This window comes from Monodon monoceros, unplaced genomic scaffold (genome assembly GCF_005190385.1).
Source record: "Monodon monoceros isolate NGI ecotype Baffin Bay Population unplaced genomic scaffold, NGI_Narwhal_1 Super_Scaffold_13, whole genome shotgun sequence".
Lineage (NCBI taxonomy): Eukaryota > Metazoa > Chordata > Mammalia > Artiodactyla > Monodontidae > Monodon > Monodon monoceros.
In genome coordinates this window covers 70,197,896-70,220,867 of record NW_021703769.1, presented here as the reverse complement: position 1 = coordinate 70,220,867, position 22,972 = coordinate 70,197,896, and the positions used below count along the sequence as shown (strand labels likewise).

Genomic DNA, 22,972 nt, shown 5'->3' with positions numbered 1-22,972 from the left:
CTCTGGACTTGTCAGTTGTGTGAACCCCTAAATTCCTTTTTTTTTTTTTTTTGGCTTATATTGATTTAAGCTGGGTTTCTGTAACTTGTAACCCAAAGAGGCCTGGCTAATGAAGGCAAATTCCTTGCTTACAGTTTGAAATAGATGCTCTGATGCTGTATAAATATGAGAGTAAAATCTGGACATAGACAAAAGGAAATGGGTTCAGAAATAGCCTCATATGAAGTGAAAAAAATAGTTTACTCAATAGCCAGTGCACCCCCTTTTCTTTCCCTGTTTGTTTTTATCCACCATAAGCAAGGAAGCAGGACACCTTATGGGTCTTTGAAAAAGCCTGAAGACTGGGTGTCTGTTTTGTGTCTAAGCTGCAGCTGGGTGTGAGAAAGAAACAAAGATCTTGTCTCAAACTTGGTAACGTTGTACTGTGGGAATCCACGCCCACAGCTCAGACTCTGTGACTCTGTCTAATTAACTGTGGTCTCTGGGTCTTGGTTTCATTACCCATAAAAAGAGGCAGCTGGACTAAGATCCCTTCTAGTATTAATGTCCCAAGATCTTATCGCAGAGCTCCCAAGGGAGGCTATAGGAGAAATTTGTGTCACGTGGAGAGACCCTACCTAGGGTTGGTGAGGCTTGGTTTGTCAATTCCAAAATGGAAGTGGATCAGTGGTGGGTGTGGTTCTCTGAAAATGCAGCATGGTTGAAATGAATCAATGTGGGCATTCTTTGATGAATGTCCTTGTTTTATGTGCGTATCAATTCTGCTTTTCAGACCAGTCAAACCAGGCCCCCAAGTCTAGCCAGAGGGCTGTTGATCTCACCTTGACTCTGAGAACTGGGAAAGCCTGGGATGAGCCTGGCATCATGCGAAACTACATCGAGGGGCTCAACAAGGTCATCAAATCAATCTCTCGGGCTTCCCTGGTGGCGCAGTGGTTGGGAGTCTGCCTGCCGATGCAGGGGACATGGGTTCATGCCCCGGTCCGGGAAGATCCCACATGCCGCTGGGCCCGTGAGCCATGGCCGCTGAGCCTGCGCGTCCGGAGCCTGTTGCTCTGCAATGTGAGAGGCCCACGTACCGAAAAAAGAAAAAAAAATCAATCTCTCCTCTTCTCTCTCCCCCTCTGTGTCTCTGTCTCTCTCTCCCCAACTCCTCATTCCCACTTGGTTTTTGCCTGTCAGCTTCATTCTCAGGAAGGCTTTCCCCACGTGGAGACAGAAATGGCAACCAGCAGTTCCAGAAAAAGACCCAAGGCAGACATTAAATGGCCCTGCTTCTACCCCTGAACCAGCTGGGCTGAAGAGGCACAAAACCTCCATCCACTAACCCTGTCCACAGAGTTTGAATTTTATTCGGAGGAACAAAGGAGGAATCTTAAAACATTTGAGTAGGGGATTGACATGGTCAGATCTGTGCATTAGGGAGGAGTCTGGCTGAGGCGCAGGGATTGGGGCAACAGAGGAGATGGAGCTAGAGAGACTTGTTAGAGGCTCTTGGAATCATTCTGGGCAGAAGTGAGCAGGGGTTGAACTAGACTACAGTAAGTCCCCTATATAGGCACGAGTTCTGTTCCGAGAGCGTTTGTAAGTCCAACAAAGTTAGCCTTAGGTACCCAACTAACACAATCGGCTATATAGTACTGTACTGTAATAGTTTTATAATACTTTTCACACAAACAATACACAAAAAATAAAACACGTTTAATCTTACAGTGCAGTACCTTGAAAAGTACAGCAGTGCACTACAACAGCTGGCATACAGGGGCTGGCCTCGAGTGAACAGGCAAGAAGGGTTACTGACTAGAGGAGGGAGAAGAGGGAGGAGATGATAGAGCTGAAGGATTGTCAGCAATAGGAGACAGAGGGCAAGCTGCAATTTCACGTGAACTAACTTACGTGATTGGACGTGCGAACACATGTTTGAATCTTTGAAAGTTCACCACTTGAGGGTTCATATGTAGGGGACTTCCTGTAATGGCAGTTGGGACGGAGGATGTATCAGTCAGGGAAGAAATTGGTGTCAGCAGAGTGGAAAAGAGTTGCTGGTTGAGGGAGGGTGGGAGGGAGACCCAAGAAGGAGGAGATATGGGGATATATGTGTATGTATAGCTGATTCACTTTGTTGTAAAGCAGAAACTAACACACCATTGTAAAGCAATTATACTCCAAAAAAGATGTTAAAAAAAAAAAAAAAGAGTTGCTGGTTGATTAGCAGCATTGGGAAAGAAAGAAGTGTTGTTTATCGAATGCCAACCACGAGTTGGGCCCTGGGCCTGGCAGTCTGGTGGAAGAGCTGGACCTGTAAACAATTACTATCCAATGTACTAATCACTGTGAGAGAGGGATGCATCGGGAGCCACTAGTACAGGGGAGAAAAGAAAGCATTTGAGGAGTGGCTGTGTGGGGGAGGGAGGTATGAGTCCTTAGCAAACAAGGACAAAGACATTGCAGGCCTGCGCCAAAGGCAAAGAATAGAGTCCAGAAATATTGTTGGCCAGAAAAACCACATCCAAACGAAAGATATGTATATATATATATATTTTTTTTTTTTTTTGGCTGAGTTGGGTCTCGGTTGCTGCGCGGGGTCCTCCTCTAGTTGCGGCGAGTGGGGGCCACTCTTCATTGCAGTGAGCGGGTTTCTCATTGGGTGGCTTCTCTTGTTGCGGAGCGCGGGCTCTAGGTGCACAGGCTTCAGCAGTTGTGGCATGCGGGCTCAGCAGTTGTGGCGCATGGGCTTAGTTGCTCCGTGGCATGTGGGATCTTCCCAAACCAGGGCTCGAACCCGTGTCCCCTGCATTGGCAGGTGGATTCTTAACCACTGCGCCACCAGGGAAGCCCCAAAGATATATTTAATTTTGCTCATCTAACATTTTTAGAAATTTTTGAATTGGTTGCCGATGTAAAGAGATCTGGAGCTTTCATTTAAAAATCCATATTTCTAACTTGTCTTGAAAAACCAGAAGCACCAGAAGGTTTAGCTACACAGTGCCCTCATTCTTGCCCAGTGACAAAGGGCTAGAGCAGCTGCAGTCCCTCCAGTCCCGATTAGAACTCACCTGGCCTGCATCAGCAATTCGCGTTACCCATGGTGGCTTAAAGATGGCTGCAAATCCTTTGTAACTCTTGCATCAAAAGGAGGAGTTAATTTTCCCTCTCCTGGGATCTGGGCTGGTCCTGTAACTGCTTAACTAAAAGAATGTGGTGGAAGTAACCCTATGCAAATCACAGGCCTATCCTCTTGGAGCAGTCTCTCAGGACACTCCCTTTCCAAACTCTAAAATAATGAGAGCTAATAAAGCAGTTATCATTTTAAGTCACAAAGTTTTGGAATGGTTTACTCCGTACAGGTAACTGGAACACCCACCTCCACTCCTTCCCTTGTAGACATCTGAGGGCTCAGCCTCTGGACCAGAGGAATGAGGGAGCATGTTGAGCTTGGGTGACGATGAACAGCAAGGCCAGAAGGGTGGATGGGGGAAGATCATGAAGGGCTTTTGATGCCATGCTGAGAGAGTTTCAGAGTTTTCCCAGAAATGTTCAGGAGCTGGTAGCGTTTTGTAAGGTCGGCATAGTATGACTGGGGAGGTGACTCTAGTGATGCTGTAGAACAGGGGTCCCCAACCCCTGGACCACGGACTGGTACCGGTCCATGGCCTGTTAGGAACCGGGCTGCACAGCAGGAGTTGAGCGGAGGGCGAGCGAGTGAAGTTTCATCTGTATTTACAGCCGCTCCCCATCGCTCACATTACCGCCTCCTGTCAGCATTATGGTGAGTTGTATAATTATTTTATTATGTATTACAATAATTTAAGTAATAGAAATGAAGTGCACAATAAATGTGATGTGCTTGAATCATCCCAAAGCCATCCCCTCCCGCCCCGGTCTGTGGAAAAATTGTCTTCCACGAAACCAGTCCCTGGTAGAAGGTGAATCAGAAGAAGGCGATCGGGCAGGGAGCTAGCACAATGGTCCAAGCAGCACAGCTCAGGCGGTGGTGGTGGGCATGGAGAGAAAGGGAGAGATTCAAGGTCAAGACTTTCTCCTCTTGTGAGGCTGTCCCTGAGGTCCTAATGGGACATGCCGGTCGAGCCATGGAGCTGCTAGTCAGAACTAGGGAGCACAGGCAGTAAGACTGAGCCACAGAGACAGACTGGGGACTGTCAAAGTTTGAACTTGTGGATGTGGAAGAGATGGTGTAGGGAGATTGGGCGCATTGGATGAGGTGGGGTCCTGGGAGCATCCTACAGACAGTTGTGTTAAGCAAAGGGAGAGACACCCTGCAGGGGACTGAGAGAAAGCTGCAGAGCAAAGAAGGGAACCAGGAGATGGTGGGGCCCAGACACAAAAGAAAGGAAAGTTTCTAGAGGAAGGGAGTGGTAGGTAGCATCAGATGATCACCAGAACGTGCTCATTTGACGTAATGACCAGGAGATCACTGGTGGCTGAGGCAAGGGCACGTCTGTGTGGAAAGGTGGGAACAGAAGCCAGACTCATGAGACTAAGTAGGAAATGAGGAAGTGAAGACAGTAAGTGTAAACAACTCTTTCAAGAAACTTGATTGTGAACCGTAAGACAGAGATAGGGAAGTGGTTTGAGGTTGCCAAGTCGAGAGAGGTTCCCCCAAAGACACAGGGGAACTCAGCTTGTTTTCAGATACTGAAGAGAGAGGGTCTGTGGAGAGGAGAACTTGGCAGTGCAGGAGAAAGGGGTTAAACGATGGAGTGAGGTCACTGAGGAAGTGGGAAGGAATGTGTCCCAAGAGGGAGGCATCAGCCTTGGGCCCTAGGAGGACACCTCCCCTGTAACGACAGTGTATGGTTGTTTCTAGGAGCTGGAGATGTTGTTGCTGTTGGGAGTAAAGGGGTTGAAAGAATTCTTGCCTCTTTTCTCCATAAAATAGGAGCAGTGATCATCTCATAAAGGTAAGGAAGGCAGCCTGAGGAGGTGGCTGGCGAGAAGTGGCCAGCAAGGTTGGCTTAGACCTGAGCCTGTGGACAAGGCATGTTTACGTGCCTCCTGCTTAAGGCCAGGATGGTTCCTGAATGTGGGTCAGGGCGGAGCCTGAAGGTGGATGGAGGACCACGGCTGTGAGAAGGCCTGGGGGCCACAGGGGCAGGGTCCAGGCTGTCAGAGTAACTTCTTGCAAATGAGACCCTGTCACTTCTTTACTTAGAGACTTGCATAGGGAGCAAACTCCTTGAGAAGACACAGCTTGAGGTCCCTCATGAGCTGCCTCCTGGGGATTTTCCCAGCTTCACCACTTTCCCCTTCATCCCAAGCACCTGAGCTCCAGCCATGGTGAAGAGCTCACCATTCCCTTAAAACGTCATTGTCCCTTCCTTGCTTTTCTTCCTCTCTCTTCTCTGCTTGGCAAACTCTTATTCAAGACCCAGTATAAGTGTAATTTCATTCACCCGTTCCACCACCATCTACGGACCATGCTTCAATCCTGGTTCGCCCTCCAGATCCCACTGCTCTTGGCTTTTGTGCCCTCCTCCGCTTCGAGAGGTCGACTGGTGTTGGGGAAATTAATAAAGCAGTCTTGTTCAGGCTTCAGAGGTAGAAGCAGGCCTCTGACCGACCGGTGACCCTGCCTGGACTGTGGGCTTACTTGCACACGCAACAATTGCTGCTAGCAAGTCAAGCAGCGCTTACGATAAGAAAGGGAGTGGGTCTTGGAATTCCTTGAGCCCTGGGGACCTGGCCAGTCCCCCAGGGTCTGGAAAATCTTGTGACCCACATGGTGAAACCAACAGCATTATTAAAGTAAACTCAGAGCTCCATCTTTGCACGCAAACTGATCGTATCGGTTTGCGGCCTGGAATTATAAACGGAAGCCCCCAGAACTCCAGTCTGAAGTCTCACCTGTGGGGTGGACGCACCGCCCGGGACCCTTCCCAACTGGGGCTCCAGATTGCTGTCCCTCGGGACTTCCCAGCTGTTACTTGGATCTGGAAGTAGGTGTCGGCCCAATTCGGTGATGTATATACCCTGTTATGTTTCTCTAATATTCTTGTTCCTTTCCTTCTAACGATTGTATATTAAAATTAAGTTAAATCACCTTTCATTAAAGAATTGATTAAAGCTGTTTATTTGTGTGAAACGAGTGGTTATTTTGTCAACAAATCCAACGAACCTTAAAACCCTTAAAACCGAAAGCAGGCTTTCGGCAAAACAACTGGAAACCGTGAATGGACTCATGGGTTTCAAGGGTCACACAGACTTGTATTTGGATCCCAGTTTGTGTGACTGTGGGTAGGTCATTTACTGCCTGTGAGCCTCATTTTGGTCATCTGTAAAAGAGGGGCAATAAAACACATCACAGAGCTCTTGAGACTCTTCAGTGATGGAATGTTGGTGCAGCACCAAGGACCCAGTGCTGCTTGGAGCATTCAGGACTCTTGGTTGTAAGTGACAGAATCTAATTTTTAAAAATCTACTTTTAGGGACTTCCCTGGTGGCACAGTGGTTAAGAATCCACCTGCCAAGGCAGGGGACATAGATTTGAGCCCTGGTCCGGGAAGATCCCACGTGCCACAGAGCAACTAAGCCCATGTGCCACAACTACTGAGCCTGAGCTCTAGAGCTGGCAAGCCACAACTACTGAAGTTTGTACACCTAGAGCCCGTGCTCTGCAGCAAGAGAAGCCACCACAATGAGAAGCCTGAGCACTGCGACCAAGAGTAGCCCCCGCTCGCTGCAACTAGAGAAAGCCCACGCGCAGCAACGAAGACCCAATGCAGACAAAAATAAATAAATGAATAAACAAACCAGGGTCTCCCTGCTTTAAAACTCATGCTTTAAAAAAAAAAAAAATCTCCTTTTACAGTTGATTTGTTTGAATCAGGATCCAGAGAAAGTTCACATGTTACCGTTAGTTGATATGTTTCTTAAGCCTCTTTTAATATATTTCCCCTCCTTTGAATGCCATTTATTTGTTGAAGCCAGATCGTTTATCCTATAAAATTTTCTACATTATGGATTTAGGTAATTGCTTCCTCCTGGTATTGTTTCACCTGGTCTTCTATCCTTTTTATTTCCTATGAACTAACAGCGAGATCTAGAGGCTCCATTAGATTCTGGCTGGTTATGATGATGGTGACAGGGATGGTGATGATTTTGGCAAGGATACTGCAAAGGTGATGCTACATACTTACTATATCATTTTATGGGAGGCATGTAATATCTGGGTGTCCTACTTTTGGTGATGTTAAGAGTCATTTCTGGGTTCTTTTATTCTTTTCTTTTTTTAGGTAATCATGGAGATTTGAACATAAATTGGGAATTAGATGATGTTAAGAAATTATTGCTAGGGACTTCCCTGGTGGTCCAGCGGTTAAGAATCCGCCTTCCAGTGCAGGGGACGCGGGTTCGTTACCTAGTTGGGGAACTAGATCCCACATGCCGCAGGGTAGCTAAGCCCACACACCGCAAATACTGAGCATGCACACCACAACTAGAGAGAAGCCCGCGCACCGCAATGAAAGATCCCGCATGCCGCAAGGAAGGTCCCATGTGCCGCCACTAAGACCCGATGCAGCCAAAAATAAATAAATATTTTTTTAAAAAATAAGAGAGCTTCCCTGGTGGCGCAGTGGTTAGGAATCCGCCTGCCACTGCAGGGGACAGGGGTTTGAGTCCTGGTCGGGGAAGATCCCACATACTGCGGAGCAACTGGGCCCGTGCGCCACAACTACTGAAGCCCCCACGCCTGGAGCCCGTGCTCCACAACAAGAGAAGCCACCGCTGTGAGAAGCCCGCGCACCGCAACGAAGAGTGGCCCCCGCTCGCCACAACTAGAGGAGGCCCACGTGCAGCAACAAAGACACAACGCAGCCAAAAGAAATAAATATTAAAAAATTTAAAAAAAAAAGAAATTATTGCTAAACATTTTAGGTATAATTATGTATTACACAGTGGTATTGTGCTTGGGTAAAATAAAAATCCTTATCTGACATACAATAACACGGATTAACTTCAAAACATTATGCTGAATGGAAAAAGACAGGCCCATACTGTATGATTTCATTTGTATGGAACATTCTAGAGCAGGCAAAACTAATCTATACTGACAGAAAGCAGGTCAGTGGTTGCCGGGGTCTGAGGGTGGAAACTGATTGTAGAAGGGTGTGAACTTTTAGGAGTGATGGAAATATTTTATATCTTGATTATGGTGGTAATTACTTGGGTATATACATTTGTCCAAACTAATTGAACCATGCACTTAAACTGAGTGTGCTATATTGTATGGGAATAAAGATGTATTTTATTGTATGTAAATAAAGTTGATTTTTGAAAGGAAATAAAATAAGGTTACAACTAGAATGAGAAGAATCCATTCAAAATAGCCACAAAACTATAATACACCTATTGGGGGGGGAGAAATTTAATGATATACTAGACCTTTATAGAGAAAATTATAAAATCATATTAAGGGACATAAAAGAAGACATAAATATATGGAGAAATACACTATATTCATGGATGGAAGTCTTAATATCCTTCTCAAATTAATCTATAAAGTTAATGCAATTTTATTAAAAACTCTAAGAGTTTAAAAGTCTTTATCTGTTGGAAATAAATGCAGAAGTACTTAAGTTGAAATGCTATGATGTCTTGGATTTCTTTTAATAGATGCCAAGAAAATAATGTGGAAGAAGGAATGAACGAGTATTGGCCATGTGTTGGTACTTGTTGAAGCTGGGTGATGGGTACACACTCTAGTGTAAGTGAGCAGTGCTGTGCACCTTTACTGGTGAGGAAACATCGCTGCGCTGGGGCAGCAGGAGAACCATGAAGGAAAGGTTCTCTGGGGCTGACACCATCATGCTCTACAGACCTTTAGGGCAGGACAGACCAGAGGAGGTCTTGTGGGCCTTGCTAAGGAGTTTGAACTTTATCCCGTGCTCAGCATTTCAGTCCCTCTTTACTCTGTGTATCTGGCACCTTGGAAGGGCCCCTGGTCCTGTCTCCCTCCATGGTGGGTGTACCAGTCAGAACACTTTCAACTGTAAATGCCAGACACCAACCCAAACGTAGTGACTTATGTGGAAAAAGGAACTTATGAAAGGTTAAGGGACTCAGGCACAGCTTGACCCCGATACTCAAATGATGTCAAGAGTATGGCTGTCTTCATATCCTGTGTCTGCAGTCCTCTGTGTGGGCTCATTCTGGGTGGCTTTTCCTGCATGGTGTCAAGATGGTCACTAGCAGTCCTGGGCTTACAGCCTTTTAGCTTACTAACCCCCAGTGGAGAGAGGGCTCTTTTTCCTAGCAGCTCCAGTGAATCTACTTCTGCATGCATAGACTTGATTTAAGTGTCCACCCCTGAACCAATCAAAAAAGGTAGCTTTGACTGGGGAAACGTGGACTGTGTGCCTACCCTGGACACCCTCTCAAACCTCAAGGATTGCCAGTGCATAAAGGTTGGTTTCTTCAAGGAAAACCCAGATGCAGCCTCCAGGAAAGAGGGGATGGTAAGATGCTGGTCCAGTGGCATCTGGCAGGAACACCTTCCCAACACCCCTCACAGGAAGGATCAGCCTTATCTTAATCACATGAAGAGCCGCATGGCAGGGCCCTTCAGCACCCGCTACTGAACTAACGCTCACTCTTGTTTTGCTGGGACAGCTGCTGCCTCACAGCCTCCACTACCAGCTCGCGTCTGTGCCCCCCGCCCCACAGCAGACCAGCTGGAATGAGAAAGTAGCCTCTGCGCATCCCCACCTTTCCCTCTCCATGCCTGTCAGGCTCTGCCTCAGGGGGCATGGTTTTCAGGCCCCTCACAGCGTGCTTGTCCTCTGCCTGGAAGTGAGGTGCCCCAGGACTGAAGATCATGGGCGCCTCAGTTTCCTCTCTTTACATTAGAGGTGGTACCTGCCCCCTGGATGTGTTGTGAGGACTAAGTGAGTGCAGCGCACTTATAGTGTTAGAGCGGTGCCCAGCACACGGTAGGTGCTCAGTACATCCCAGCCGTTATTCTCATCACTTCCGCTGGAGACACAATCCCTGCCCATCCCCATCCAGTCCAGTCCAGTAGCAGGCTCTCAGGTGAAATACAACACAGAGATTCTTACAATTGGATGCTTGAATGGAATAAAAGTGTGTAGGACACTTTTATAACCACTCGAGCCTCATAACTGTGAGCTGGACGGGACAAATCATATTTAGCCTCCATTTACAGATGAAGAAACAGAGGTTTAGACCTCTTGCCCAAGATCACGCAGCCAAGCTGTGGTGGAGGCAGGATTTGAACCAGGGGCTGAAGGATCACATCGTTGGGACTTTGCTCAAGCTGCCCCTCTGCTGGCAAGACCTCCTCCGGTCACGCCTGTTGGCCCCTTCTCATCCTTTCAGGTTCAGTCCCAATACTCTAAACAGTAACAGTGGTGAGAGGCAACATTTATTAAGTGCTTGCTACACTTTGGATGAGGTGCAGAAGGCTTTCTGTTCCAATAAAGTCAGGGGGTAGGTATGACGCTGTTACAGAAAGAGAAACTGAGGCTGACAGAGGTTAAGGAACCTGACCAACGTCACTCAGTAGGTGTGCCGGCCGGCCAGGAGTCAAGCTTGTAAAGCAGTCTGATTCTAGAGCGGGTCTTTCCACATTGCTACCTCCGATACTCTGATGCCAAGGATGGGAACTAACTCCTTCCTCTTAGTCTGAAGTCTGGGCTTCGGCCTCTACTTAGCTCTTGGAGCTGTTATTTGTGCCTCTCCTTTCAGTAGACTGAGAGCTCTTTGGGGCAGGAACTCAACTCTGACTTTTTCACTTTCGTAGCCCCTGCGCAAAGAGGCTCTCCATAACACCAAATTATTTCATTCGCCCCTGTGAGGCAGGCAGAGGTGCTCCTAGGTGAGGACAGACCCAGAGAAGTTAAGTGACTCTCCCAAGGCCACCTGCTTGTAAATGTAGGAGCCTGGAGAGGCCCCAGGCTTCCTGGGTGCAGGTGGGTGCAGGGTTCTCCCTCCTCCTTGTCCTCCCCGCCTTCCTGTTCCCTGAGCGTCGTCAGTGGGGGAAGAGATGGCAGAGCATAGCCTTAGCTGGGGCGGGGGGGGGGGGGGGGGGGGGGCTGTACCAAGGCCCGCTGGGAGGACTGATGGGCCCTTTTATGAATGCCAGGCAAAGGATGGCGAGTAGGCTGGGGGTGGGCTGAAGGAGGGAAGAAGGAACGGGTATTTTTTACATTTTGACATTAAAAAGTGCAGATCAGATTGTCAGCGACGGGCCAGCAGCATCTGTTTTGGTTTCGAATTGGCAGCTAAGGCGCTGAGCTTCTCCGCGGAGGGAGGGGAGGGGAGGGGAGGGGAGGCTGCGGGCTGGTGGGGCGAGGCGGCGCCTCTGCGGAGGGAATGGCTCTCCCCTTTAAGAGCTCCGCCCAAAGGGGCGCTGCCACCCCTAAGGAGGCGGGCGCCGCCGCTTCTCATTCATTGTCTTGACAAGAGCATCCTCAGCCGGCAGTCGCAGGCTCCTCCAGCTGCTTCCTCCTCCTCCTCTCCCTCCTCCGTCTGGGGGGTCACTCATCTCTCAGCAGCAGGTAAGGCTGGAGCCCGGGGACGGGACTCGGCATCGCTGCCCTGGGCCACCTGTGGGGCAGGCGGGAGCCTGGCAGAAGCCCTCTGCGGGGGCCGACAGACTGTCAGAGCGAGCTGGCTCGGAGGCGGGGACAGAGCCCGTTCACGCCCCGCGTGGCGGGACTCGCCTGGGGTGTGGGTGCGCGGAGGAGGGTCCGTCTGCGTGTCTGAGAGCTCCGGGAGCGGGCGAGGGTGAGGGACCACCGCAGCCAAGATGGTGGTGGGGGAGCCCGGGGGTCAGGACACGCGCCGACCGGACTCTCCCCAGAATGGGAGTCTTTGGGGTGGCCGTCGGGGGCAGGGTGGGGTGAGCCCAGCAGCTGCCCTGAGCTTGGAGACAGGAAGGGGTTGAGAGCAAAACAAGAAAAGACCAAGTTCCCCTTTCCGTGGTTTCCGGGCCTGGTACCTGCGGTGGGGAAGGAGGTGGGGTGGCACGATGGCTTCCTGTCTCCCAACCTCCGATTTGCGGCTCCCTCTCCCCAGACCCAGGCTTCCCATCTGGGATGGATCCCCTGCCCCCAGACTGCTTCTCCTCACGCAAGCTCCTCACCTGCTTTCTGGGCAGGTGGACCCCGGAGCCTCCTGGAGGGTCACGGGATGGGCGAGGCTGGCTGGAGCCCCCAGTGAGAAGGGCTAGGCCTGAAGGGGGGGCAAAAGGGTGCAGCTGGGGCCGTGGAGGAGAGGCCCTGGGGGGGCCCCCACGGTGAGCTGGAAGGTGATGCTGTTGGGCGCCAGGATGGGGGCCTGGAGCCTGGGGAGCCAGAGGCAGGCCCCTTGGCTTCGCTGTCACCCAGCCCGGGGGGAAAACCATCCTAGCTGGACCTCCGTCTGAGAAGTGGGTGCCGGCCTCTCCCTTCCTGAGGACAGTTCCACCGGGACTGGAGAAGGCACTGAAGGGCACCTGCTTAAGCAGAGGCGAGAAGCAGATGTGCGTGGAGGAGGTGATGCTGGGACCCGAGCCATCCGCTTGTTTCTGGAGCCCGGAGACCTGCTGGGGAAGCCCTCCTGCCACTGAGGACATGCCTCCCAGGCAAACCTACACGCTGCTTCCCTCAGCATGTCCAACCCTGGGCCTGGAGGCGGGGAGGGCCCCTGCCTTTAGGCAGCTTCTCATGTGGGTGTGAGGGTGTGAGGTCTGGACACTGAGGCTGAGAGAACCCACCCTCCAAGCTGTTGCACTGAGGCCCCAGAGTGTGACCCGTCAGAGAGGAAGGGCTCTGTGTCCGTCGACCATTCTGTGGTCAAATCGGCACTAGGTGCTACCCCACATCAGGCTCTGCTGGGGAGGCTGAGGGTACAGAAGCCAGGCTTGGGGCGGGTTGAGAAGGTGGGCCTTGCAGGTTAGCCAGGGGTGAGGAGGTGTGGGCAAGGCGAGTGTGAGCGTAGCAGGATGTCAGTTACAGAGGAGAGCGGCAAGGGGCCGGGGAGACATGCTGGGGAAGTTAGCTGAGGCCGTGACTGCCAGGCTGAGGAGTGTTCTGGGGGAGATGGGGGCCACTGTAAGGTCAGAGTTGACCTGAAGGGAGAAAAGCCCTCCACCTGTGTGCCTTCCAGGATGAGCCGGCAGGTGGTCCGTTCCAGCAAGTTCCGCCACGTGTTTGGACAGCCGGCCAAGGCTGACCAGTGCTATGAGGACGTGCGCGTCTCACAGAACACCTGGGACAGTGGCTTCTGCTCTGTCAACCCCAAGTTCGTGGCCCTGATCTGTGAGGCCAGTGGGGGAGGGGCCTTCCTGGTGCTGCCCCTGGGCAAGGTGAGCCCCTGGAGCCCTGGGGGGGGGGGCTCTGGTCATCTAGTGGCCCCCTGGGGGTCCTGATGAGGTGATTGACTGTCCCCAAGCCTTCCCAGGCCACAGTGTTGTCTGTAAAGTTGAGCTGAGCCAGATGAACCTTAGGCTTCCTTCAGCTCCTACATGCAGTGGGCGGACGGAAGCTAAAGCTCAGAGGGGAGATGACACGGGAAGGGACGTACAGTGAGTCCTGCAGACCCAGGGCCAGGCCTCCCAGTTCTCAGCCTGGACCTTTCTCCCCTCGGGAGCACGAAGAGGGCTGGGATGGAGTCTGGGCAAGTGCTCTTAGGGTTTGGAGGGACCTTTTGGAGCCCTTGGGAACGCAGCAAGCTCTGGCTCCCCGCTCACAGGCAGGGGTGATGTAAGAGACCCTCTCGGCTCCCCCAACCCGGCCTCCGTCAGATCTCGCCTCCCCTGCCCTGTTGTCTGCTGACCCCACCCCCAGCACACCCCTGTGCTCTTGGGTGGTGAGACAGGAAGGGGAGACAGGCCCTCATCTGTTACCTTAAAAGGGCCGATGGAAACAAGAGAAGAGGAAGTGGTTGTCGGGGTGAGAGCTGGGCCCGCTCTTCACACAGGAAGCCCTGCTGCAGCAGCTGTCCCCGGAAGAGCCCATTTCCAAACCTCTGCTCCTGCCGGGGGGCCGGTTATGACAGACTTCCCCATCCCTGTCCTTTTGGAAGGACCCATCCCTACAGCCCCATCATTCACACACACTTCCTTGCGGAACTCCAGCCCCAGTATAACTACCCCCCGCCAGCCTGTCCCATGCCCAGGGCCCTGGCCTGTCTTCCCATGGGGGCCTCACCTGGGGAAGCTGGGGTGGGAGTACCGGGCCGTGGGGCATGGATGAAAAACTGAGCTAGAGATGGCAGGAACTTGGCAAGGCTCTGACGGCAAGGCAGGACCAGCCCCCTGTGCCCATCCTGCACTACTGAGTTGCCCAGACAACTCTGGGGCAGGGGCAGAGGACCAAACCCTCCCACCCCAGGCCCTGCTCTGCCTCCCAGGGACCTCACAGCTTTTCTCTCCGTGCCTCGTGGAGGGGAGTGGGGAGGTTGGATTGGGTTTGGAGGGCAAAAGCACCTCCCTCAGAGGCCCTGCTGTGTCCTCTAGACTGGACGTGTGGACAAGAACGTGCCTATGGTCTGTGGCCACACGGCCCCAGTGCTGGACATCGCCTGGTGCCCACACAATGATAATGTCATTGCCAGTGGCTCCGAGGACTGCACGGTCATGGTGAGTGTGGGGACACACGGGCCAGGAGGGGGCTCCAGCACTGGAGCTGACGTTTGGAGCCCCCAAGACTCACTCGCCACTTCTCTGCAGGTGTGGGAGATCCCTGATGGGGGCCTGGTGCTGCCCCTGCGGGAGCCTGTCGTCACCCTGGAGGGCCACACCAAGCGCGTGGGCATTGTGGCCTGGCACCCCACAGCTCAGAATGTGCTTCTCAGTGCAGGTGCCCGGGGGGAGAAGCAGGGAGGGCTGGTCCCCTGACAGCGAGGGTGGGAGGCTCATGACCTCTGACACTGGGGGCATCGCCCAGGTTGCGACAATGTGATCCTGGTGTGGGACGTGGGCACGGGGGCGGCCGTGCTGACACTGGGCTCGGACGTGCACCCGGACACAATCTACAGCGTGGACTGGAGCCGAGATGGCGCCCTCATCTGTACCTCCTGCCGCGACAAGCGATTCCGCATCATTGAGCCCCGCAAAGGCACCATTGTAGCTGTGAGTTGCCTTGACCCTTGACCCTGAGAGCTTTGCCCCTCCTACCCACCACCAACCAGGCCCCTAGATGCTACCCACTCCCAGCTGGGGCCTGGCCCTTAGGGGGTGCGTGCGGATGCCTGACCGGTCCCCTCCCTTTCCTTCCAGGAGAAGGACCGTCCCCACGAGGGGACCCGGCCTGTGCGTGCCGTGTTTGTGTCAGACGGAAACATCCTGACCACAGGTTTCAGCCGAATGAGTGAGCGGCAGGTGGCGCTGTGGGACACGGTGAGTGCCCGGCGGGGAACAGGCTTAGTCCCAGCCCTGCCAAGTGTCTGGCTGGAAGGCCATGGCCTCAGTTTACCCACCGCGAGATGGGGTTTTCCGCTGGTTGGTCTATAAGCCCCCCACCCCACTCCTCCATCACTGGACCGCACCTGGGCCTGACGTGGTCCAGCTCATTATAAACCCCTGCCCGTCTCTACAGAAGCACCTGGAGGAGCCGCTGTCCCTGCAGGAACTGGACACGAGCAGCGGTGTCCTGCTGCCCTTCTTTGACCCTGACACCAACATTGTCTACCTCTGTGGCAAGGTGGCCCAGTTGGGCAGGGGGTCGGGGGAGCGAGGTGGGCAGGGGGACTGGGAAAGGACCACGGCTGGAGGCATCTGCCCGTGTTGATCCTCCCTTGCATCCACCACCTGCAGGGTGACAGCTCTATCCGGTACTTCGAGATCACTTCCGAGGCCCCATTCCTGCACTATCTCTCCATGTTCAGTTCCAAGGAGTCCCAGCGTGGCATGGGCTACATGCCCAAACGTGGTCTGGAGGTGAACAAGTGTGAGATTGCCAGGTAACTGCCCCTGACCCTGACCTGAGTATGCTCCTTGGGCGGTGCCGACCGCACGCCGAGCTTCAGTCCCAGCCCAGCCATGCTGTGGGTGCTGATCGCCTTCCTGTTTCCGCAGATTCTACAAGCTGCACGAGCGGAGGTGTGAGCCCATCGCCATGACGGTGCCTAGAAAGGTGATGCTCCAGGGTCCCTCCCCGGGCTCTCGGAGTGGCGGGTGGTGGTGTGGCCCACTTTCTTAACCAGCCTTGGCCTTGCCCCACAGTCGGACCTGTTCCAGGAGGACCTGTACCCGCCCACTGCAGGGCCTGACGCTGCCCTCACAGCTGAGGAGTGGCTAGGGGGTCGGGATGCTGGGCCCCTCCTCATTTCCCTCAAGGATGGCTACGTGCCCCCAAAGAGCCGGGAGCTGAGGATCAACCGGGGCCTGGACACTGGGCGCAAGAAGATGGCACCTGAGGCCAGTGGCGTTCCCAGTTTGGTGAGAGGCAGATGGGAGCCCGGGAATCAGGACAGGAAGATGGGGTAGGGCAGGGGCTGCTACCGATGTGGTCACTGACCCAGTGGAAAGAGGCTGGCATTTGGGGCAGCCCAAACTCACAATGTTGGGGATCCTTTGGGGGCTGGGAGTGGATAATCCTGAGGCCTCAGAAAACAGGTTTCAGGCTTATAGGCCTGCAGCTCTCTGGCTGAGAGACAGAAGGGCCCAAGCCCTGGGGCTCTTGGGAAGAGGCCTAGTGGCCAGGGAGGAGCTGGGCCTGATGCAGCCCTGGATCCCCCAGGATGCCGTATCCCGGTTGGAGGAAGAGATGAGGAAGCTCCAGGCCACGGTACAGGAGCTACAGAAGCGCCTGGATAGGCTGGAGGAGACAGTCCAGGCCAAGTAGAGGACCACCGGCTGAGGCCAACGGCATCGCCTCCCTCCCTTCCACTCCCACTCCTCAGGCCACAATGGCAGATAAGAAAATACTAATAAAATGGCTTTATTTTCTGGTACCTCTCGGACTCCAGTGACTGGTCACCAGATGCTGGGTCTGCTGAACTGACCTGCACTTGAGCTTCCCCCTCCATAGCCTCGATGAGCTTGACCCATGGCAGGGGCGGGCTGGGGAGATGCCTCTGAATGCCCTAGACCACAGACAGGAACAGGCCTTTGCGGGTGGGAGCCATCCTGTGCTGATGTGGGTTGGGAGCCTGCTGTGTTTTCCAGCTGGTAGGTCGAAGCTGCTCAGGGATCTAGCCTGGAGCCTCGGTCATTCTGTTTACCCCAAATCTGCCTTTGCTAGTCAACCACAACACCAGCTTGCATGCAGCTGTCCTGACACTGCTGCCTGCTTGTGGGGAAGATGAAGCAACCAGCACTTACATCTTTCAAACTGTAAGCCCAAGGGATCAAAATAAGGGGTCCTTTTGTAAGAAGAAAGCTTAGAATCAAAGCGATAGGCCCTGACCCTAGTTTACAAGCGAGGAAACCGAGGCTGAGAGCAGAAGCTGGGCTTGCTAAGGGACAGATCCCGAGTCAAGATGCAAGTCTCCCCTTCTAGTTCAGAGCCTTCCCTGCACCACGTGGCTGCCTCCTGAACCCTGTCTGTGGCTTCCACCTGGGTCTGGCCTCAATCTGTCAAGCCCTATCAAGGGGGGACTTGGAAATGGGTTTCCGATGGCCAACTTAGCAGGTGATCCCCCCTGAGCTGGGACACAGGACTGTTGGGGATGGGTGTCCTGGCCACAGCAGGGCTTTGTTCATCCACACAGGGACCACAGCAAGGACTAAATGTCCCTTTTGAACCCCCATTCCCCTTTGGCATGCTGTACAAGTGTCCCTGTCTGCCCATTTGGGTCTCAATCTCTATGCAAACCATGTGACCCTGGGCAAGTCACTTCTCTCCACGCCTCAGTTGCTCATCTAGAGAATGGGGAGGGATTCCACCACAGCTCTGTGAACCCAGGGGGTGGATCCAATCAGGGGTGTGGTACAGAGAGAAGGAGACCATCTGGAGCCTGGGCCTCAGTCTCCCACACAAAGGGATGACGGGCCCTCCTAGTGAAGCAGACTTGTGGGTAGTCACTAGTTCTCCTGGCCCAGGGAAACGGAAAAAAGTTCAGGGAAGGATCCTTGGAACTCAGAAGGGTTAGCCCCTACTCACCATGATTTCCAGCTTCCTCTGAGAGAAACAAGAGAGGGAGATGGGGGTGGGGGGGGTGGTAATTTAGGGGCCAAGAAACTGGCCTTGAAAACAGGAGAACAGGGTGGGTGGGATGGTTGAAATTTGCAATTTCTCACCCCCAAAGAGTTCTGGCCCCAATTAGCACACTTCCTATTTCTCCTGGGTCTCAGGGCCCTCACCTATGCAAGGCCTGATCAACTCTGGCACCTGTGTCGACTCTAGGGCATCACATGCCCCAGTTTTGTGGCTCTGGTCGGCCTTACTTTCCTGCTGTAACCCTATGCCCATCCCACCCCTCCATTCCTGAAAAACCTCAAACAGCTCTCCAGGGCCAGCTGTGGCCACATCAAGCCCAGGGCCAAAGGGTCACTGGACTTTCTCCAGGGGCCAGAAAACACTGCCATTCCAGGTGTTGGGAAGCCCCTGCTGGGGTACCAGGTCCCTGAGGCTGTGAAGGGCTTGGGGAACTAACAGGAGAAGTGTGGAATCTTCTATAATGCCTCTGACATTGGGATGATATTAAGGAGAGGGAGAGGTTTGTTAAATTGCCCAAGGCCCTAAAACCGTGAGCACTTCTCATCTATGCATCTTGAAGGAGGACAGAGCAGGAACCCCCAGCAATGGTCAATGAATGGGTGGGTCGGGTGGGTAGTGGCCGTACCCCTAGGGGGTCCACCAAGGATTACAAAGAAGACCTGTGAGGCCCACCCTGGAAGGGACTTTAAGAACTGAACTTTCACATTATAAGTGGGGACACGAAGGCCTCTGTGTGGAGAGGGACTTGCCCAAAGTAAAACAATGGAGAGTGGAGGGCAGGGAGAAGCCAGGCCCTAGACCCGGCTTCTGCACACCTCCCACCCTCCTACACACAACACACACTGACACAGAAGCTGGGCCTGACTCATAATTTAATAGATGTGCAGGTCCGGGTCCCTTATTTCTGCTGCTCACGGGTCCACTGCTCTGGAGTCAAGGTTTTCTGCTCAAAAGCATGGATGTGCAGGAGCTCTTCTGCTAGGCAAGTGTTCACAAGCCTGAGAGAGAGATGGGATTAGAAAACGGCAGGCTGGGGCCTGGGTCGCAGACCCCGAAGCTAGGGTGAGCCGGGAGACTGGAGGTGTCCCCCAGGTTGTAGTCCCTGGAACCTGGCAACAAGAGAGGTAGAGGGCTGAAGTCTCAATATTTGAAGCAGAGGCCATGAAGGCGGGATCGCTAGGGTCGTGGTCTGCGGTGCTGGGCCGCATGGGTGGGGGTGAGTTAGGTTTCGGGGAGCGGCCGGGGATGTGGTCCTGGAGCTGGGGCCGCGCTGAATGAGGTGTTCCTGGGGTCTCACCGGTGTCTCTGAAGCAGCGGCTTCCCCTCGAACTTGGCCGACACCACGAGGACTCGGAAGCTAGATGCGCAACGGTTGGGAGTCGTGTCCTCCACTTCCTATGGGGCAGAATGAGGTGGATGGTGCCAAGCCCGCCCCTCAGGAGCCCTGTTCCCCTCGCTGGGCGAGTGTCCACGCCGCTCAACTCACCACGTGTTCCGCCTCCAGGTCCCGCTGCAGCTTCTCCCGGAGGTACTCGGCGCTGAGTTCCATTGTGGCAGCCCAACAGGGTTGACGGCCCAGCGGGAACAGTACCCCTGCTCGGACCCCTGCCACACTGCTTCCGCCCTTACTAGCGCCACTTTCCGTTGAGGTCTCTACTTCCGCCCTTACTAAGGCGTCAGTAAACACAGCACTTCCGCCCTCTTGCAAGCCCAGTTTTCCAACAGTCTCCGGTTTCTGCACCTACCATCAGTCAGCCAATCAGAGTCTGCATAAGGCCCCGGCGGACGCTAATTGGTACCCGCCGCCTGCACAGCAGCCCGGGTTCTGCGCCGCGGTTTGGACACCCTAGCTCCAGCTAGTAGAGGGTGCACGAGCCTGCATTGCTGTGGCCTCTAGGGTACCTCGGGATTGCCCCCAAGCGCTTTTTCCGAGACAAGCATCTTGCGTCCCTGGCAACCCAGCTCTCCCCGGGGTCACAGGCCAGAGCAATCAACCCCCAAGTTCCGATGGGCCCCACAGGGGGCGCGTCGAGGCCCGGGCGCTTCTTCGGCGTCTACCTGCTCTACTGCCTGAACCCTCGGCACCGGGGCCGCGTCTACGTAGGGTTCACGGTCAACCCTGCTCGTCGGGTGCAGCAGCACAACGGGGGCCGCAGAAAAGGCGGGGCCTGGCGGACCAGTGGACGCGGGCCCTGGTAAGAGGCGGTGGGTCACTGTCAGGAGAAGAGCTTCTAGGAGAAGGCCGGAGCCGGCGGAGGGGAGGCCCGCTGAGAGGGGCGCGGCCGGCGTGGGGGCTGAAAAACAGGGCTGCGGGCGGGGTCCTAGTGACGAGGGGGGGACTATCGCGGGGGAGAAGGGGTAGTGGGGAGGCGGAGCCCTGTGAGTCTGGGCTGTGGGTCTCAGAGGAGGGCGTTGGGTGGGAAGGGGATTGATGATCTAGGTTTGGTCCACCGACACGGGGCTTGGTGAACAAGGCTGGGTTGGAATAGAGAAAGCCTGGAAGGGAGAGGAACTGAGGAGGGCTGTTAAATACCTGTGACTGGAGGCGGGGCCTGAGGTTAGCAGGTGCGAGGGGACATACCTCCATGAAGGGGGCAGAGCCTCGTGGGCTAGGCTTGAAGCCGGGTGTGACTCCCCTCTCGGGTAGGACCGGAGGCGCACCATGGCGAGGGGATTCGGTTTGACACGGGGAGGGGCGAGGGGCTCACAGGCCGCACCCCTCATTCTCTTCCCCAGGGAGATGGTGCTCATCGTACACGGCTTCCCCTCCTTAGTGGCCGCCCTTCGGGTAAGAAAAGAGACGGGGGTGCCGGGAGGACGGGGGCTAGGGCTTAGGGCCTTCCTCGGACGGCCCTGAAACTCAGTACTCCCCGCCTGCAGTTCGAGTGGGCCTGGCAGCATCCGCAGGCCTCGCGCCGCTTGGCGCACGTGGGTCCGCGCCTGCGCGGTGAGGCAACCTTCGCCTTTCACCTGCGCGTGCTGGCGCACATGCTGCGCGCGCCGCCCTGGGCGCGACTCCCACTCACCTTGCGCTGGCTGCGCGCCGACTTCCGCCAGGATCTCTGCCCGCCGCCGCCGCCTCACGTGCCGCTGGCCTTCGGGCCTCCGCCGCCCCGGGCCTTAGCCCCGAGGCGCCGCGCGGTTGACACCGAGTCCGAGCTGGAGCATGACGCCGAGACCCGCTGCACCCTGTGCGCGCGTGTGCTCCAGGTAAGACTCTCCACCTGGTCTCCGGGTCAGGGCGGTCTAGAATTCAGAGGACTCAAGATCAAGCTGTTTCTTGAGGGACTGGGCAGCCCACTGACACCCTTTGGCCAGTCTGCCCCCATCTCGAAAACGGGGATCATAGTGCTTGCGGCCATTCCTCGACGCCAGTATTCTCCTTTCAGGGCCTTTGCCCTTTCCCTTTGACTGAAAGGTTCTTCCCTAGACCTTACGTCTTGATAAAATGCCACTTTTCCTCCGTGAGGTTTTCCTTGGTGTTCCATCTGAAATTGCCACTCTTTCTTGTACACTTCCCTGGCTTCCTTTAACACTTATTATTGTCTGACATACTGTATATTTTATTTATCTTGTTATCAGTTTCTGCCCACCCCCCGCCCATTCTAAACTCTGCTGGGGCATTTAGTTCCTTTTCACTACTGTAGAACAGGGTCTAGTACAGAGCAGATTGCCAATAAATATTTAATAAATTAATTGAGATGATGAGTCTGGCTTCTACTGAGCCCTCAGTAAATGTAAGTTGAGCTCTTGCCATTCAGAGCTTAAGTGACCTGCCTGAGATTGCTCAGCCTTTAAGGAACTCTAGGTCTGGCTGCCCTGCCATGGTGTTATGTAATCGCTGCTAACACTCAGAGAAAACTGGCCAGCTTAGTCCCTGTGGGCCAGTATTTTAACGTCTCCGTGCCTCAGTTTCCTCATCTATAAAATACAAATAATAGTATCAAGAGTGCATGTCTCATAAGGTGGTTTTATGTAAAGTCTTGGAACAGTGTCTAGTCCATAGAAATTCTTCACCATTGCTAGCTACATCATTACTCCCCATTTTCTCTCTTACCTGCCTGCCACCTCTGACAGGATGAAGAAGACCCCCTGTGTTGCCCCCACCCTGGCTGCTCCCTCAGGGCCCATGTGATCTGCCTGGCAGAGGAGTTCCTGCAGGAGGAGCCAGGGCAGCTTCTGCCCCTAGAGGGCCAATGCCCTGGGTGAGTCCAGCACCCCTACCCCAGCCTGGTTTAGCTCTGGGAAGATGGTGCCCAGTTGTCCAAGTCCAGGCCTGGGGTAGTCCTCATCTTAGCACCCAGGTCCTGGCCTGGAGGAGGCTTGTGATCCTGACTCTTTCTCCTACCAACCACACCCCTGGTAGCTGTAAGAACTCACTGCTGTGGGGAGACCTGATCTGGCTGTGCCGGATGGGCACCGAGGAGGAAGAGGAGGACTCGGAATTAGAAGAGGTGAGAGGTGGCTTGGGCCCCAGCCTCACTACCCCACCCCATCTCCTGGGCTGCCTTTCACCAACCCTCTTGTCTCCACAGGAACACTGGACCGACATGCTGGAGATCTGATCCTCAGCGTCTCTACCCTCTGCCCACTCCTTTTCTGTGCCACCCCCTGTGGGTCTGGGCAGTTTTTACTTGAGTACAATAAAAAGTCTGAGTTAAGGTACCTTCTGGTGTTTGCTGGGGGGTGGGAGAGTGGGGTAGGAGGCAGAGGCCCTGCCAGTCACTGGGGCCTGAGGAGGACAGAGTGGGGAACGGCCACTGGCCCCAGCACGGACCAGCCTCTGAAGTCACATGGTCCTTTGAGGGCTTGGGAGACTCACACCCTGCACACAGAGCCCACCCACC

The 22,972-nt window shown here is 54.2% G+C and overlaps 3 protein-coding genes across 6 annotated transcripts; 2 read left to right on the top strand and 1 right to left on the bottom strand.

Moving 5' to 3' along the window:
• Nucleotides 1-11,358: 11,358 nt before the first annotated feature.
• Nucleotides 11,359-16,917, top strand: CORO1A (coronin 1A). Of its 4 annotated transcripts, none has more exons than XM_029221219.1 (11): nucleotides 11,359-11,537; nucleotides 13,129-13,327; nucleotides 14,480-14,602; nucleotides 14,693-14,822; nucleotides 14,910-15,094; nucleotides 15,242-15,361; nucleotides 15,561-15,665; nucleotides 15,779-15,924; nucleotides 16,040-16,097; nucleotides 16,187-16,402; nucleotides 16,704-16,917. In XM_029221219.1, the coding sequence occupies exons 2-11, from the start codon at nucleotides 13,130-13,132 to the stop codon at nucleotides 16,806-16,808; spliced, it is 1,386 nt and encodes a 461-aa protein (XP_029077052.1). In that variant the 5' UTR covers nucleotides 11,359-11,537; nucleotide 13,129; the 3' UTR covers nucleotides 16,809-16,917. The 4 variants fall into 4 exon arrangements, with proteins under 4 accessions (XP_029077052.1, XP_029077054.1, XP_029077055.1 ...); XM_029221221.1 differs by having other exon boundaries at nucleotides 11,438-12,515; XM_029221222.1 differs by having other exon boundaries at nucleotides 11,438-12,604.
• Nucleotides 16,918-18,980: 2,063 nt separating this feature from the next.
• BOLA2B (bolA family member 2B) lies at nucleotides 18,981-19,835 on the bottom strand. Its single transcript, XM_029220063.1, has 3 exons — nucleotides 19,612-19,835; nucleotides 19,423-19,520; nucleotides 18,981-19,123 (listed from the first exon to the last, which is right to left on the bottom strand). The coding sequence occupies exons 1-3, from the start codon at nucleotides 19,672-19,674 to the stop codon at nucleotides 19,024-19,026; spliced, it is 261 nt and encodes an 86-aa protein (XP_029075896.1). The 5' UTR covers nucleotides 19,675-19,835; the 3' UTR covers nucleotides 18,981-19,023.
• SLX1A (SLX1 homolog A, structure-specific endonuclease subunit) lies at nucleotides 19,817-22,790 on the top strand. Its single transcript, XM_029220061.1, has 6 exons — nucleotides 19,817-20,320; nucleotides 20,862-20,913; nucleotides 21,006-21,335; nucleotides 22,203-22,330; nucleotides 22,492-22,579; nucleotides 22,661-22,790. Exons 1-6 carry the CDS (start codon nucleotides 20,133-20,135, stop codon nucleotides 22,688-22,690), a joined length of 816 nt encoding a protein of 271 aa, XP_029075894.1. The 5' UTR covers nucleotides 19,817-20,132; the 3' UTR covers nucleotides 22,691-22,790.
• The last annotated feature ends 182 nt before the right edge of the window (nucleotides 22,791-22,972 follow it).

Excerpts from the sequence above, each read along its gene's own strand:
- CORO1A (XM_029221222.1), top strand. The coding sequence starts at position 12,501 with ATGTGCGTGGAGGAGGTGATGCTGGGACCCGAGCCATCCGCTTGTTTC. Across the intron at positions 13,328-14,479 it reads TGGTGCTGCCCCTGGGCAAG|ACTGGACGTGTGGACAAGAA; the intron begins GTGAGCCCCTGG and ends TGTGTCCTCTAG. Across the intron at positions 15,095-15,241 it reads GCAAAGGCACCATTGTAGCT|GAGAAGGACCGTCCCCACGA; the intron begins GTGAGTTGCCTT and ends CTTTCCTTCCAG.
- BOLA2B (XM_029220063.1), bottom strand. The coding sequence starts at position 19,674 with ATGGAACTCAGCGCCGAGTACCTCCGGGAGAAGCTGCAGCGGGACCTG. Across the intron at positions 19,521-19,611 it reads ACCTGGAGGCGGAACACGTG|GAAGTGGAGGACACGACTCC; the intron begins GTGAGTTGAGCG and ends TCTGCCCCATAG. Across the intron at positions 19,124-19,422 it reads CCGCTGCTTCAGAGACACCG|GCTTGTGAACACTTGCCTAG; the intron begins GTGAGACCCCAG and ends TCTCTCTCTCAG.
- SLX1A (XM_029220061.1), top strand. The coding sequence starts at position 20,133 with ATGGGCCCCACAGGGGGCGCGTCGAGGCCCGGGCGCTTCTTCGGCGTC. Across the intron at positions 20,914-21,005 it reads CCTTAGTGGCCGCCCTTCGG|TTCGAGTGGGCCTGGCAGCA; the intron begins GTAAGAAAAGAG and ends CCCCGCCTGCAG. Across the intron at positions 22,580-22,660 it reads AGGACTCGGAATTAGAAGAG|GAACACTGGACCGACATGCT; the intron begins GTGAGAGGTGGC and ends TTGTCTCCACAG.